We start from the raw sequence: 17,468 nt of genomic DNA on the forward strand, positions 1-17,468 counted from the left end.
TGTGCTGTGAATTGTTTTTCACACTGAATGTGTAGAGTCTGTTGTGTATATTAATGAAACAAACTCTTGTTATGGGGCCCTTTTATTAAACTGCTTTTAAGCTAGCATGTTGACATTAGCCCTCGCTAACTCAATAACACTGACAACATAGGAGCCCTTAGCACTTCCTATTAGGAGAAGTGGTAAGTGCTCCTGCGTTCATTTTTTTCAGTGCCCACACACCAATGCTAACATTAGCATATGACCAGAAAAAGATATAATTGAAAAAGGCTAAATTTACAGCTGTGCTAGAAATGGCCTTAGTGTGCAGGAAAGTCCCATGTTAGGACGTGCTAAGCCCATTTATTAGTGCAGCTTAATAAAAAGGCCACATAATGTATTTGAGTTGTATATTTTTAAACAACAGAATATGAAAAATGTACAATGATGCAAAGACATGCAAGGGACAGTATAAGTATGCATGAAACATGTAAACAGATCAAGTCTAAAGCATGCCTATAGATAATAATGTCCTGAAAAATTTTTCATCTTCTCATCTACAGTCTTTGCAGACAGCTTTCAATCATCATCTGTCCACATTTGTCCTGAATATGTGTAGGGCTTTTAATTCTAGGGGTTTCTTCTTTGGAAATTTAGATGTTTTGTTATTGTCAATTAGGTGCTTTCCCAACATCAGAAAAATAAGGGTTTATTGGTGTATTCAGATGGCAAAAATAAATTTTTTAAAATCTTTTTAGGTGGATTCCGTTCAGTGATCCAAAACACAATTTTTCAATTCCCTTCTACCCCTCTGCTATCTTCCAACATAACCCCCTTCTACCCTCCGTAATCTCATATCATCATCCCCAGCCCCCTTCTCCCAGCCCCATCCCTTAACATCTACCACCTCCTCCCACCTGCTTAACGCTAGGATTTTCTGTAGAGTGACAGGAGCTTGTTGCTTCTTTCCTGCCATTCAGCCTGCTTCTCAGCCTTCTGCAGGCAGCAGCAAGCGGGACTTAAAATGTGAGCGTCGGTTTTTTATCTGGGTTTTCCAATTATCACTGAAAATCAGAAGCCCTATATGAATTAATATTCCTATTTTTTTTTAATACATGTTATTAATAACATAAGCATAATACAAGTTAATAGCAAAACTGAGATATCAAATACAAAATAGAAACCCCACACCCTGCAAAAGCAACCCATGGCTTGACTTAGTATTCTTAATGTAGTAAATAAATTATACATACAAAAGAATGTTTGGGTTTTTTTGTTACATTTGTACCCCGCGCTTTCCCACTCATGGCAGGCTCAATGCGGCTTACATATTGTATACAGGTACTTATTTGTACCTGGGGCAATGGAGGGTTAAGTGACTTGCCCAGAGTCACAAGGAGCTGCCTGTGCCTGTTGTTACTACTACTTATCATTTCTATAGTGCTGCTAGACATACGCAGCGCTATACACTAAACATGTAAGAGTCCCTGTTTGACAGAGTTTACAATCTAATCAAGACAGACAAACAAGACAAATAAGGGATAAGGGAATTACTTATGGATAAAACAGACACGGGTACAGAACAGGTGAATAGGAGTTAGGAGTTAAAAGCAGCTTCAAAAAGGTGTTAACAGTGGTAATTGTAATGCTACCAAAGAAGCATTAATTTTATAAAGATTTTTCTTTATGTATAGCCTGGCTTACATGCAGAAAATACCTTTTGTAAAATTGTGCAGTGGTATATTCATATAAAAGTGCATGCAACAACAAGACAGTTCAAACTTATATGCACATGTCCTCAGGGGTGTACTATGGTCATAACGGGTGGAGTTGTGATGTACGTACAAATTTTGTTAAATATGAATATGTGTATAGAATACATGCACACATTTATACCAGCTTTGGAGCAGGTATAAAGTGTGTCAGCATTTGTGTACTGCAAGGACTGGTTCAGGGAGCCTATTTTATAAAGGTACATGGGCACTTATGTTGCCTGTACAAAAGAGGCTTAAGCAGTGGCGTAGCCAGACGGCCAGTTTTGGGTGGGCCTGAGCCCAAAGTGGGAAGGCACAAAATTTTCTCTGCCCCGCTCTACCACCACCTCCTCAAAATATAAATACTTTAGCTAATGAGGATCCCCAAGCTCTGTCAGCTGAAGGCTTTCTCTGAACGTGGCCAGAACTCTGTCTTACCAAGCTTGGCAGACAGCAGCAATGACCCTGAGCCATTGATGCCGACACCCCACACATGCTTAGTTGTTGATGGTTCAAGGATGCTGTTGCCAACTGCAGAGCTTGGTAGAAGGGAGTTCTGTCCGTCTTTGGAGGAGGTCCCTAGCTGGGAATGCTTGTGAATCCTCACCAGCTATACAGCAAGGGTCAGAACTGGTGTTAAACCTGCTTGGGCCCAGGTCAGAAAATAAAGGAGGGCCCCCTTCCCCCGATTCCCTTTCCTCTCTGATTTCCCACCTGCCATTACTATCACACCAACAGACCCTCACCAAATACAGAACAAGGGATCACAAATTAAAAATCAAAATATTTAGACAAAAAATTGAATGGGAACCCCAAGAAGTTAAACTTAGCATTACTGCAACACTGGAGACATAGAACAGAAATGCATTTCCTTTTCTAAGACATTTGCTATGCACATTTCCAAAAGCTTTCCCCCATGCACCATCTGTCCCCCATGTTCTCTCCCCCGTGCAGCATCTGTCCCCCATGTTCCCTCCCCCGTGCATCATCTTTCTCCCATGTTCCCTCCCCCCCCGTGCAGCATCTTTTCCTGTCTTCCCTCCCCTATGCAGCATCTTTCCCCATGTTTCCTCCCCCGTGCAGCATCTTTCCCCCATCTTCCCTCGCCTCTGTGCAGCATCTTTCGCTCCCTTCTCTTATCCCACCCACAACTGTCTTCGTGCAACTACGGGTTAGTGGCAGTGATAGTGATTTCTACATGCTGCCTGGTGCTTGACGACCTCCTTGCCACTAAGTGCTAACCCGGAAACTTTTCCTCTGCCGCATATTGACTAGACAGAAACCAGAAGTTGCGGCAGAGGAGAGGCTTCCGGGTTAGCACTTAGCAGCAGGCAGTGTATGGGAATCGCTGTGTGCCTGCGACCAGCGGAGCCAGAAACTACATTAGGGACACCTCTGCTGGGTGGGCCTGACCCCAAACTAGATGGCCCCAGGCCCACCCGTGGCTATGACCCTGGGCTTAAGAGAGGTACCATTTTGTACTTCTCACGTAGGCATCCTGTTAAAATCAGGCCCATAAAGGTAATTTTATAAACCATTTCTGTGGATAAATTAGTGGGCTTTTTTTTTTTTCAGAAATAAGCATTTATAAAGTTGCCGGGGGTATATGCTTGTTAACACATTTTCCTTGTGTACTTACATTTCTCTGATCTGAGCTAAGACATTCCCTGGGGTAGAATTTTTGGTTAAGTGCATAGTTTATGAAATATGTGAATACATGCAAAATAAAACCGGAAACGTTGTGTGTGCTTCAGAGCAGGTGTAACTTTGTGTGGGAGCTTTCAGGGGGTGGGGGAAACTTTATAATGACAATTATGCTCATATGTTTCTGTGAGGGAGTGAGTGGTATAGTGGCAGGTGTCCCTAAGAACACTCCCTCACTGAGGTTGCATTTAGCCACTTTACACTGCACTTTGCAATTAGCATCCCATGATTTACAAAGGTCTTTTAAAGACCGATTTTACTTTAATTATAGCATTTCCTCAGATTTATGATTTCCAGGGTCCATTATGCAACAATGTATGATCCCTGAGGCAGGCACTTAGTGCCGAAACATGGTGCCGTGTCAGGTCTTGCATGCATTTGCAATAAAGTGTCCTGATTATTGATGATCATCTTGTGTTCCTTGGCTTTCTCCAGCGTTCTTCAACTTCCCACTTTTGTTTACAGTTAGCGCTAACCTGCCATGTCAAAGACTGAGTCACAGGGGTGGGGCTCAGGCCGGGAGGTGGTTAAATGCCCTTGAGCAGAGTGGATTAGTGAAGCCCCAAGGGAAGAGGTCTCCATGAGGAGCCCGGAGCAAGGATTCTCCCAAGGAGTTCTGGGTTGGCTGCAGTACCTGAGGGGAGTTCCAGGGAAGAGGAGAGACTTTAGCTTAGAGCCTTGCATTCCTGTGTGATGAGTCTCAAGTCTATGCCTCCAGGGATGTGTGATCACAAGTGAGGTAATGAAAAGGTAGGCTAATCATCCTTTGCTGTTGGAACTGTGATTATGGTAAAGGAAGTTATTGCATATTGAAAAGTGTAAACAAGCCAGGGGCAGGCTACAGGAATTGGGACTGTGTTTGAGAGACTTTATCCAATCCTGTGAGGAAACAGGGCTGACTATTCTCCTTTTATGTACATAAATAAAAGTGTTTTGACTTTCTACCTGCAACCTGTGCATGTGTGTGCCACATTTGTGCAAGGTCCTGCAGCCAGCCTCAGGCAACGTTACCACAGTTTCCTTTATAAAATAGGTATAACTTATGCACAAGTTATATGGCCAATTATAAAATTATCCTCATAATATTAAGAACTGAATTTTCTAATCAAAAGTAAAGGAGGTCATTTTAAATGTCTTGCATGACATTTACATTTGTAAATTCCCTTTATGTATAAATAATGATTTTAGAAAGCTACTCTACATGTTTGAGTGTGGCAAAGAGATAGTGAGGATTGGAGGGAAGAAAGTTTGTCAGATAGGCATAGTAGTCTTGTTTAGCAAGTATAAAAGCAGACCATAAGGTAGTCAGCGTGGATTTTAGGCAGCAACACTATGCAGAACACATACAGGAATGACAGAATTTTAAAGGTCAGCCAAGATGGTGATTTGGTATGTCTTATGGCAGAGAAGGGGAAGAGCAAGAGCATCAAAAGTGGAGGAGAGTAACGTGTTATGGAAAGAGACTGCCTCATTGACACACTGTAACAGCAGATGAGATGAGAGATGGACAGCGATGGAAAAAGCCTGGAGATTCCTAATTGTATTGGTGGTGATTGAACAAGACTCTGAGGAAGGGTAGTTAAGTGTGAAAGGTATCAGATGATGATTGTCAGAGAGGGGAAGAACTGAGCTGGAGACCAGTTGAAAAAAAAAAGACAAGATTGAGTCAGTGGCCATACTGGTAAGTAGGATGATAGTGCAGAGCTGAAGATTAGCTGAGGTGGTTAAAACAAGAAACCTTGAGGCATTAGAGTCAAATGGTCATCAGCATGGAAGGAAAGAATGAGGGAAGGAAAATTTATTTAAGAAAGAAGGAGAGTTGGGAGTTAAAATCAGAATGGAGATGGGACATGATGGTGTGCTTCCCAGAAACCTCTACGAACCAGATGGTTTTTGCCGACATGGGGAAGAGGAACCGAGCCCAGAAACTTCACCCTCCGGTTTCCGACGTTCCAAGGCTATTGAACCTCATGGCGGGACACTGCAGAGCTGTTAGTTGGCATGCGGCTGGGAAGTCCCAAAGTGGCAGGGTTGCAGGGAAAAGAGCTGTTGCCAAAGGGAGCAGGAAGATCTGGAAGAGAGCTAAAATGAGGGAGGGCCAGGCAGGAAATATGACACAGAGGAAAAGATATAAGTGCACCAGGGTAGTGGGGAATAAGGACAAAAGGGGGTAGAGAAATAATGAGATTTTAAATTGGAGGGGGAGGGAGAAAAAGGATATAGAGAAGGAATGCTAAACATGAGGCAAGGAATGGAAGAGGATTCTAGACACATGGAGGGACAAGGTAGAGAGAGGGCATGCAAGGGGGGTAGGATTCTGGCCAAAGGGGACAGGACACAGAGAGGGGGAGCTGGGCATGAGGGAAGGAATGGGGGAGATTATGGACACAGGGAAGGATAAGGGCAGGGTCATAAATGTGAGGTCCTGGACCTGGGTAAGAGCAAGGAAACAGATGCAGGACACAGGGGAGGATAAAGAGAAGGGCAGAGAAGGGGAGGTGGATGTTGGACATGGAGAGAGAAATGTCAAATGGATAGGAGAATCCTGGAAAAAGAGTTAAGAGAAGACAGAGGAACACAGGAAAATTAAAATGGCCAGACAATTAAGGTTGGTTCCATTGATGATTGGAATATGTCAGTTTTAGGAATGTATAGAGCTGGTGTTAGACATGGTCGGGGGCTAGTAGCTGAGACAGGGGTCAGATGCTGGCAGATGGCAGTGGAGGAAGGAGGCTGATGTATTTATTTATTTATTACATTTGTACCCCGCTCTTTCCCACATACAGCAGGTCCAGTGCGACTTACATAGTAAAAGAAAGCATCTTACATGGTAAAGAATACAGTAAAAACAAGGAAATGTAGGAACAGTATTATAAATTGTGATGATCATAACTACTTACATTATGAAAGGCATTACAAAGGACATGTGAAAAGAACGTAATGAACTAGAATAGGGAAGGTAGACAAGGATATGATAGGTGAAAGGGAAGGAGAATGGGAGGAAAATGGTAAAGGATGGAGGGAAGAAGTGAGAGATTGAGTACAACATTGGGGTCAGAGTAAGCGTCGACGTCTTAGCAGGAGTATCGTAGGTGATCTGGTGGAATTAAGCTGGTCCATTAGGGGATGTAGGGGATGGAAGAAGGTAGAGCAGGACAGTACCTAGGGGCCAGGTGAAGGAGGGGCATATGTAATGGAAGCTAGACGGGGAGGAGCAGATGAGTGGATGCAGGAAGGAGGACAGGTAGGGTGAATGAATATAGGAGAAGAGCCAAGTGCAGAGTAAGGGTGTATAGGGAAAGAGGTGGCGATTGGGTACTAGGAATGTAAGAGGAAGAGGTCTGTGGAGAAGATGAGAGCAAAAGAAAGGGGAAAGGTCTTTGAAGGAGGCGACAGAGGATGGAAATGGGAAGTTAAAGGGAGACTGGGATCCTGGGTACGATGGACTTTAGAAAGGAACTAGAGGCGGAGAGGGGATGAGTTGCCGAGAGGGAGCTGGAGTTGGTGAGGGATGAGTAGAGAAACGAAAATTGGAGACTAGAAAATGGCTGAAAGATAGGAATAGGAGACTGAAGAAATGGGAGAACTAGAGAGATTCCATTGCAAGGTAATTCCCATCCAAACACTATAATAATACAAAAATCTTTCAGTATTTCTAAAATTTTTCATTCAATCCATTTAAACAATACATATCCCCTATATATAATTATATAGGGACATGCTCATATGTTTTCAGAGGACAATTACAGATTCAGGGATCTTCAAAATTTTAGCAATACTGAAAGATTTTTGTATTATTCTGTTTGGATGGGAATTACCTTGCAATGGAATTTATCTATGTTTCTCGTCTAATTTTTTTAGTCAAAATTCCCCCTTATGTTTTGGTGGTTTTTAGAATTAGAGAGGTAAGCATACGAAGTGGAGAAGAGAATAAGAACTGGAACTGGGGAGACAGATAAATAAAATTTAACTATAGGATCATAAAAAGGCAGGTAAGAGAAATGGAAAAAAAACATAAAAACACGAGGATCAACGTCAGAGTAAGGGAGGAAGGAAGGGAAGACAACAGGACGAATGAGGAAAACAAAACAAAATGAACCGAACCGAGATTTTGAAAAAACAAAATTAAGAGAAAAACGACAATCCAAAACTGATAGACCAGGAGTAGAAGAACTAACCAAAATTGCAAAATAAAATGATCAAAGGTACAAAATACTTTTTCTTAAAGAGCATGAAAAATGTAAGCTTTGATAGAAATCAACAGTTTCAATCTTGTATTTTGTTCACTACAGGGGAAAGTGTGGTCTGCACTTGGGGTGTTTCCGTTTTCTTTTATCAGGCAAAAGAACAGCGTGGAGAAGGCAAAAGAGGTAATTGGTACCATTAAACCTTTATTGCGCTTCTAAGACGTGGGCTGTTTTTCAGCTGTGATGCCTGGGATCTTGAGAAACGAAAATCCAGACTGGCAATAGTACATAAATAACTGTGAGGGCAGAAAATAACCATTCTCTCACCGAAGATCTATGCTTAAACTTCAGGACTGCACCCGCAATTCGTCAATGTTTGCAGCACTCTTCTTCCACTTGATTTTTATTTCTGAAGATCCCAGAGACTCCTGATGCAGGAGTCACACCTGAAACATGGCTGGTGTCAAGTCTTTTAGAAGTGCAATAAAGATTTACAGGCACCAGTTACCTCTTCTTCTCTGCTGTGTTTTTTTGCCTGGTGTGCTGTTGTGGAGACTTGTTCTTTTTTTTTTTTGTTTGTTTTGTTACATTTGTACCCCGCGCTTTCCCACTCATGGCAGGCTCAATGTGGCTTACATGGGGCAATGGAGGGTTAAGTGACTTGCTCAGAGTCACAAGGAGCTGCCTGTGCCTGAAGTGGGAATCAAACTCAGTTCCTCAGTTCCCCAGGACCAAAGTCCACCACCCAAACCACTAGGCCACTCCTCCACTCCACTCCCACTCTTCTGTGTTGTGTTTGGTTCCTTTTTTTTTTTTTTTTGCATATTTATTTTTAATTTATAGTTTCTCATTCTTTAATTAGTGATGGCCTATTTTTTTCTGTGGTAAAGAAGGTGAGGGATAGTGTTAACATAAGGGTTCTGTTTCTGTGTAGGAAGCTGTAGCAGTCTGAATTGACGTGTATTGGGGTTGCTGACTTTTTTATAGGAAAAGCTGGTGCTGTTTTTTGATTTATTGTTAGTATGGTATGGTGAGATTCTGAGTGACCATTTTCAGGCTTTTATGTTATTGTTTTTCTCTGCTGCTAGACACTGTGTGAAGTGCGTGCTGAAGGAGGGAAAAAGAGTGGCATGAGGGAGAGAAAGAGAAAGGAATAGTGCTAGGGAGGGGAAACAAAATATCTTCACTGTTTCGATACACTGGCTTCCTATTTGGTCTGATATTTTTGGGAATGACCATAATGAATATGTGTGAGATGTATATGTATGCAAATAAATATGCTAATGTGCCCCCACCCTTTGCCTCCCCATGAAACAGTCAAACTACTTCACATAAGGCTATATGTCTCAAGGGCTACCTCTGATACCCAACTCATAGCTGTCCGTCGGCTGCTTCCCTATCCCAGCACACAGACACCCAACTCTGTCTATTCCTGTAGCCCCCCACCCCTCCTCACACACAGATACCCAAATATTTCCCTTTCTGCAATTCTCTTCCCCACCTCAGCACATAGATACCCAGATTTCTTCCTTCCTGCAGCAGTTTCTCCCTCCCTGTGACATTTCCACACCAGCACCCCTGGCCTAGTTCTGATTGCCACCAGTAGAGAAGAAGAAAAGCTTCACTTTGGGCCACATCCTCCTCCTCTGCTGTTTTGGCACTGAAAGCAAATTTTGAAATGCATAGGACACTATAGAACAGTGCAATTCTTGCATTCAGCACCAGAGCAGTAGAGGAGAAGGATAACGGTCTATAAGATTGTGCTCAAATTAGGTTTTACTTATGATGTAAACCGCACTAAATCCTGAAAAGGGGATTTTAGTGGTAGTCAAGATTTGATTTGATTTGAATGTACAGTCGCTCTCTTTGTCCTTCTCCTCCTCTGCTGGTAGTAATCAGCACTCGGCCAGGAGTGTCATGGGATGGAAGTGGTGGGCGAGGATGAACGTGAATAGGAGGCGGTGCTACAGAGAAAGGTTGCACCTGCATTTGCTGGGAGGAGGAGGGAAGGATGGATGGAGAGCAGCAATATGGACTTGCCATTGGCTTCTGTAGCAGTCTGAATTGAGGTGTATTGGGGTGACTTCCCCTAGGAGTAATATATAGTGTGGAGGGGGAGGGGGGTTAAAAACTAGGACTAGCTCAGGTCATCTCAGACCTGGAACATTCTGATAAGCTTAACATTTATTAATATGTTAATTTGTACTCGTACAATAAGGTGGAATGTTGTTCTTTTGTTCAGCACTTATAAATGACTGTACTGATTCTGTTGTATATTTTATCATGGTTACAAATGCAACAGTCTTTCCGCTCTCTGACTTCTTCAAGTTCTCACTTCCTGGTCTTGTGGTTTCTGTAGCTTTGAGGGTGTTTCCTCTGAGCTCATGTTTCCAACTGGTGTATTCATTTCCTTTCACTGAATTAAGTTTTGTTTATCAAAAAGGGGGCATTTGTCAGGATTTTTATACCTATACTTATTTGACAGATTATCTGATTACATAACTTTGGTTTACCCAGATGACCAGGAACACACATTTTTCTGAGATTATATTTGAATGTTGTTACCTGTTTATAATAAACTAATGTTTAATTCTTTTTTTTTTTAATTTGCTGTGTGATTTTTTTTAATTATATTTTTTAGAACCGTGTTACTGAAAATAAAGGATCAATGAATGGAAATCATGCCACTCAAGGTAGGGAGAAGTTACTACAAAACTACACAAAGATTTTAATCTCATTCTGCTGGCGTTACTTAGAACAGCATTTCAACATGATGGATCACATAAAACTGTTTTTCTCTGGCAGCCTTATCTAAACTTCTTCAGGTGATCTGTAGGCCATACTCAATTACAGTCCTGCAAAATAAATTTTGTAAGACAATTTTATGGAATGAAGCAAAAGCCACAACTGTATTTAACATCAATAATTTATTTTAATATTTGTGTACCACCTCCCTGATTTAAAAAGAGCACACACGGTGGTGTACAAATCTGATTCAAATAAATATTGCCAAGCCATAAGAAATACTATGTTGATTTCTCTCACCTGTTTTGACCAGTCTCTTGATCACCTGTATTAGATCAGCAAGGTTGTCCATGTAGCTTGTATTCTCCGAGGACAAGCAGGCTGCTTGTTCTCACTGATGGGTGACGTCCACGGCAGCCCCTCCATTCGGAATCTTCACTAGCAAAAGCCTTTGCTAGCCCTCGCGCGCCGATGCGCACCGCGCATGCGCGGCCGTCTTCCCGCCCGAAACCGGCTCGTGCCGGCCAGTCTTCTTTTGTCCGCGCTCGGTATGGTCGTGTTTCGCCGTTCGTGCCCCGGAAAGTTGACCTCGCGCGTCGTTTTCGACTCGTTCTTTGAGAGAAAAAAATTAAGAGAAGTGTTTCGGGAGGAGACCTTTTGGTTTTTTTCCTTTCCCGTATTTCGAGCTTTTCGCCCCGGTAAGTTTTCTTTCGTCGTCGGGGTAGGCCCTAGTTAGGCCTCGGTCGAAGTTTTCTTCTCCCTATTTTTGTGGTGCCATTTTCGCCATTTCGACTTTTGATCTCGCCGGCGTGATTTTTCCGCCCATGACATCGAAGTCTCCCAGCGGCTTCAAGAAGTGCACCCAGTGCGCCCGGGTAATCTCGCTCACTGACAGGCACGCGTCGTGTTTTCAGTGTCTGGGGGCTGGGCACCGCCCTCAGGCCTGTAGTCTGTGTTCCCTTTTACAAAAGCGGACTCAGGTAGCGAGGTTAGCCCAGTGGAACATCTTGTTCTCGGGCTCTTCGTCGGCATCGGCACCGGGGGTATCGAGTGCATCGACGTCGTCAGCGCCCGGACCTTCATCCTCGCCCCTGATTGCATCGAGTGCATCGAGGCATCGGCCCTCTGCATCGGGGCGACATCGGAAGGCGGCGTCGGTGGTGTCGAGACCTCCTCGTCTGCTGATGTCGTCGGACGGTGGTGCTTCGTCTGGAGTGCAGGTGAAGGCTGTCCATTCCCCTGCTGGTGGCGGTGAGCCTTCGGGTGGGTCTCCCCCTACCCTGAGGGCTCCTGCGGTACAGTCCCCCCGAGACCGGCCCTCTTCGGTCTCGGCCCCGAGGAAGAGACGGCTGGATTCTACGTCCTCCTCGTCGGTGCCGGGAAGCACCGGTGACGTGCTTTGCTCCAAAAAATCGAAGAAGCATCGACACCGGTCCCCTTCCCGCGTCGGCACCGAGAGCTCTGGGTCGCCAAAGGAGTCGGCACCGAGAGGACCGCTCACCCTCTGTCCAAGAGGTGTCGATGCGCTCCACTCTGGACAGCCCGGAACAGCCTCCACGCCCGGAACAGACTCTGACATCGACGCCTGCATCGACTTCCATGCCTTTTTCTGCAGCCACTCTGAATTAGAGTCTCCGGGCCGTTCTCCCAGAGATTCTGGGAGAGCTGTTGCGCCCTACCCCTCCGGTACCGGGGGTGCTTGCGCCACCGGTACTGTTGAGTGAGGCGCCGGCTGGCCCATTGCCCGGGGTGAGGTCTCCGGCATCGGCCGCCTCCCAGGAAGGCTCCCCGACTACGTCGGCGGAGGGAGCTTCGCCGGTGCGGGCGAGGGAGTCTACCTCTCGACGCTCCCATCATGGCCGTGGTTCCACGGAGTCGAGCCGGACACGGTTGCAGACACAGGTTCGTGAACTTGTGTCTGACACCGATGGTGAGGCCTCGTGGGAAGAAGAGGAAGACATCAGATATTTCTCTGACGAGGAGTCTGAGGGTCTTCCTTCTGATCCCACTCCCTCTCCTGAAAGACAGCTTTCTCCTCCCGAGAGTCTGTCTTTCGCTTCCTTTGTCCGGGAGATGTCTACGGCCATCCCCTTCCCGGTGGTTGTGGAGGACGAGCCCAGGGCTGAAATGTTTGAGCTCCTGGACTATCCTTCTCCACCTAAGGAAGCGTCCACAGTACCCATGCATCATGTCCTCAAAAAGACATTGCTGGCGAACTGGACCAAACCATTAACTAATCCCCACATTCCCAAGAAGATCGAGTCCCAGTACCGGATCCATGGGGACCCAGAGCTGATGCGCACTCAGTTGCCTCACGACTCTGGAGTTGTGGATTTGGCCCTAAAGAAGGCCAAGAGTTCTAGGGAGCATGCTTCGGCACCCCCGGGCAAGGACTCTAGAACCTTGGACTCCTTTGGGAGGAAGGCCTACCATTCTTCTATGCTCGTGGCCAAAATTCAGTCCTACCAGCTCTACACGAGCATCCACATGCGGAACAATGTGCGGCAGTTGGCAGGCTTGGTGGATAAGCTCCCCCCTGAGCAAGCCAAGCCATTTCAGGAGGTGGTCAGGCAGCTGAAGGCGTGCAGGAAATTCCTGGCCAGAGGGGTGTATGACACCTTTGATGTTGCGTCCAGGGCCGCTGCTCAAGGTGTGGTGATGCGCAGACTCTCATGGCTGCGTGCCTCCGACCTGGAGAATAGAATCCAGCAGCGGATTGCGGACTCGCCTTGCCGTGCGGATAATATTTTTGGAGAAAAAGTCGAAAAGGTGGTAGAGCAGCTCCACCAGCGGGACACCGCATTCGACAATTTCTCCCGCCGGCAGCCTTCAGCCTCTACCTCTACAGGTAGAAGATTTTTGGGGGGAAGGAAGACTGTTCCCTACTCTTCTGGCAAGCGTAGGTACAATCCTCCTTCTCGACAGCCTGCGGCCCAGGCTAAGCCCCAGCGCGCTCGCTCTCGTCAGCAGCGTGCGCCTCAGCAGGGCCCCTTGGCTCCCCAGCAAAAGCAAGGGACGAGCTTTTGACTGGCTCCAGCAGAGCATAGCCGACATCCAAGTGTCAGTGCCGGGCGACCTGCCAGTCGGAGGGAGGTTGAAAGCTTTTCACCAAAGGTGGCCTCTCATAACCTCCGATCAGTGGGTTCTCCAAATAGTCCGGCAAGGATACACCCTCAATTTGGCCTCAAAACTTCCAAATTGTCCACCGGGAGCTCAGTCTTACAGCTTCCAATACAAGCAGGTACTTGCAGAGGAACTCTCCGCCCTTCTCAGCGCCAATGCGGTCGAGCCCGTGCCATCCGGGCAAGAAGGGCTGGGATTCTATTCCAGGTACTTCCTTGTGGAAAAGAAAACAGGGGGGATGCGTCCCATCCTAGACCTAAGGGCTCTGAACATATATCTGGTCAAAGAAAAGTTCAGGATGCTTTCCCTGGGCACCCTTCTCCCCATGATTCAGGAAAACAATTGGCTATGCTCTCTGGACTTGAAGGACGCCTACACCCACATCCCGATACTGCCAGCTCACAGACAGTATCTGCGATTTCAGCTGGGCACACGTCACTTCCAGTACTGTGTGCTACCCTTTGGGCTCGCCTCTGCGCCCAGAGTGTTCACGAAGTGCTTGGCTGTAGTAGCAGCGGCACTTCGCAGACTGGGGGTACACGTGTTCCCATATCTCGACGATTGGCTGGTGAAGAACACATCCGAGGCAGGAGCCCTGCAGTCCATGCAGATGACTATTCGCCTCCTGGAGCTACTGGGGTTTGTGATAAATTACCCAAAGTTCCATCTTCTCCCAGTGCAGAAACTCGAATTCATAGGAGCTCTGCTGGATTCTCGGACGGCTCGCGCCTATCTCCCAGAGACGAGAGCCAACAACTTGTTGTCCCTCGTCTCGCGGGTGCGAGCGTCTCAGCAGATCACAGCTCGGCAGATGTTGAGATTGCTGGGCCACATGGCCTCCACAGTTCATGTGACTCCCATGGCCCGCCTTCACATGAGATCTGCTCAATGGACCCTAGCTTCCCAGTGGTTTCAGGCTGCTGGGGATCTAGAAGACGTGATCCACCTGTCCACGAGTTTTCTCAAATCCCTGTATTGGTGGATGATTTGGTCCAATTTGACTCTGGGATGTCCTTTCCAAATTCCTCAGCCACAAAAAGTGCTGACCACGGATGCGTCTCTCCTGGGATGGGGAGCTCATGTCGATGGGCTTCACACCCAAGGAAGCTGGTCCCTCCAGGAACGCGATCTGCAGATCAATCTTCTGGAGTTACGAGCGATCTGGAACGCTCTGAAGGCTTTCAGAGATCGGCTGTCCCATCAAATTATCCAAATTCAGACAGACAACCAGGTTGCCATGTATTACGTCAACAAGCAGAGGGGCACCGGATCTCGCCCCCTGTGTCAGGAAGCCGTCAGCATGTGGCTCTGGGCTCGCCGTCACGGCATGGTGCTCCAAGCCACATATCTGGCAGGCGTAAACAACAGTCTGGCCGACAGGTTGAGCAGGATTATGCAACCTCACGAGTGGTCGCTCAATTCCCGTGTAGTGCGTCAGATCTTCCAGGTGTGGGGCACCCCCTTGGTAGATCTCTTCGCATCTCGAGCCAACCACAAAGTCCCTCAGTTCTGTTCCAGGCTTCAGGCCCACGGCAGACTGGCATCGGATGCCTTCCTCCTGGACTGGGGGGAGGGTCTGCTGTATGCTTATCCTCCCATACCTCTGGTGGGGAAGGCTTTGTTGAAACTCAAGCAAGACCGAGGCACCATGATTCTGATTGCTCCTTTTTGGCCGCGTCAGATCTGGTTCCCTCTTCTTCTGGAGTTGTCCTCCGCAGAACCGTGGTATTGGAGTGTTTTCCGACCCTCATCACACAGGACGAAGGGGCGCTTCTGCATCCCAACCTCCGGTCCCTGGCTCTCACGGCCTGGATGTTGAGAGCGTAGACTTTGCCTCTTTGGGTCTGTCAGAGGGTGTCTCCCGCATCTTGCTTGCTTCCAGGAAAGATTCCACTAAGAGGAGTTACTTCTTTCTGTGAAGGAGGTTTGCCGTCTGGTGTGACAGCAAGGCCCTAGATCCTCGCTCTCGTCCTACACAGACCCTGCTTGAATACCTTCTGCACCTGTCTGAGTCAGGTCTCAAGACCAACTCTGTAAGGGTTCACCTTAGTGCAATCAGTGCATACCATTACCGTGTGGAAGGTAAGCCGATCTCAGGACAGCCTTTAGTTGTTCGCTTCATGAGAGGTTTGCTTTTGTCAAAGCCCCCTGTCAAGCCTCCTACAGTGTCATGGGATCTCAATGTCGTTCTCACCCAGCTGATGAAACCTCCTTTTGAGCCACTGAATTCCTGCCATCTGAAGTACTTGACCTGGAAGGTCATTTTCTTGGTGGCAGTTACTTCAGCTCGTAGAGTCAGTGAGCTTCAGGCCCTGGTAGCCCAGGCTCCTTACACCAAATTTCATCATAACAGAGTAGTCCTCCGCACTCACCCTAAGTTCTTGCCAAAGGTTGTGTCGGAGTTCCATCTGAACCAGTCAATTGTCTTGCCAACATTCTTTCCCCGTCCTCATTCCTGCCCTGCTGAACGTCAGCTGCACACATTGGACTGCAAGAGAGCATTGGCCTTCTATCTGGAGCGGACACAGCCCAACAGACAGTCCGCCCAATTGTTTGTTTCTTTTGATCCCAACAGGAGGGGAGTGGCTGTGGGAAAACGCACCATATCCAATTGGCTAGCAGATTGCATTTCCTTCACTTACGCCCAGGCTGGGCTGGCTCTTGAGGGTCATGTCACGGCTCATAATGTTAGAGCCATGGCAGCGTCGGTAGCCCACTTGAAGTCAGCAACTATTGAAGAGATTTGCAAAGCTGCGACGTGGTCATCTGTCCACACATTCACATCTCATTACTGCCTGCAGCAGGATACCCGACGCGACAGTTGGTTCGGGCAGTCAGTGCTTCAGAATCTGTTCGGGGTTTAGAATCCAACTCCACCCCCCTAGGCCCATGTTTGTTCTGTTCCAGGCTGCACTCTCAGTTAGTTGGTAAATTTTTTAGGTCAATCTCAGTTATGTCCTCGCCGTTGCGAGGCCCAATTGACCATGGTTATTGTTTTGAGTGAGCCTGGGGGCTAGGGATACCCCATCAGTGAGAACAAGCAGCCTGCTTGTCCTCGGAGAAAGCGAATGCTACATACCTGTAGAAGGTATTCTCCGAGGACAGCAGGCTGATTGTTGTCACAAACCCGCCCGCCTCCCCTTTGGAGTTGTGTCTTCCCTTCTCTTTGTCTTGCTACATATGAGACTGGCCGGCACTAGCCGGTTTCGGGCGGGAAGACGGCCGCGCATGCTGTCAGCAAGCACCCCTCCGTGCTGTCCGCTCTTGTTTCAACACCTCTCCGTGCTGTCCGCTCTCCGCTCAACACCCCTCCGTGTGGTCTGCGCACAACTTAGCACCTCTCCGAGCTGTCCTTCTTCGCCCACACAATTGGGGCTAATCCATCTCCTAAGCGGAACTGTTCCTGCTCACTTGCAAAAAGTAATTCACAGTACTATTTATTCAGTAGAGTGCTTTATTCAGAGTACAACCAGCGAGAAAACAGCAGGTCCACTGACTACAGCTGCTGGTCTCTGTGCCCCTGGCTTCCCTTCTTCCCCCACCCAACAATCCCCAAAAGTTCAGAACAGTTCAGTCTTGAAACTTCACAACAACTTGAAATACCTTTGAATCAGTCAATTCCTCTACTCCCTTTCTCCTACTGCCAAGGAGATAGAGGCATTTTCTCCACCCTCGCTTGTCAGACACCAACACTCTGACAACCTCCCACAAAATGTCCAGACTGACCTTCTTCAGGTAATTACCCTTTGTCCTGAGCAGAAGAACTCCATTTGCCCTTGTTCAGCCTCTTTCATGGTATTTTCACTGTTCTCCTCCAGATCAATCTCCTCCCACTCCATGGAGTCTTCCCCCACCCTCTCTCCCAGGTGCTGCTCCTCCACTTGATTATCCTCCATCTCCCAATCACCTCCTGACTTCTCTGCCTGCTGGGAGTTGGAGTGCTGTCTCTCATGTTCCCTCCTCCCTTGCAAGCGCT

General features: G+C 47.1%; 1 protein-coding gene across 5 annotated transcripts in view; it reads left to right on the forward strand.

Moving 5' to 3' along the window:
• The window catches only part of CFLAR (CASP8 and FADD like apoptosis regulator), a 216,857-nt gene that overhangs the window by 134,585 nt on the left and 64,804 nt on the right, over positions 1–17,468 (forward strand). For all 5 annotated transcript variants that reach the window (XM_030208689.1, XM_030208693.1, XM_030208692.1 and 2 more), the window contains one exon: positions 10,266–10,317. In XM_030208689.1, the coding sequence (XP_030064549.1) occupies positions 10,266–10,317 (52 nt within the window). The remainder of the gene's footprint in view (positions 1–10,265; positions 10,318–17,468) is intronic.

The sequence above is a fragment of the Microcaecilia unicolor genome, chromosome 7 (assembly GCF_901765095.1).
Source record: "Microcaecilia unicolor chromosome 7, aMicUni1.1, whole genome shotgun sequence".
In the NCBI taxonomy this organism is placed as follows: domain Eukaryota; kingdom Metazoa; phylum Chordata; class Amphibia; order Gymnophiona; family Siphonopidae; genus Microcaecilia; species Microcaecilia unicolor.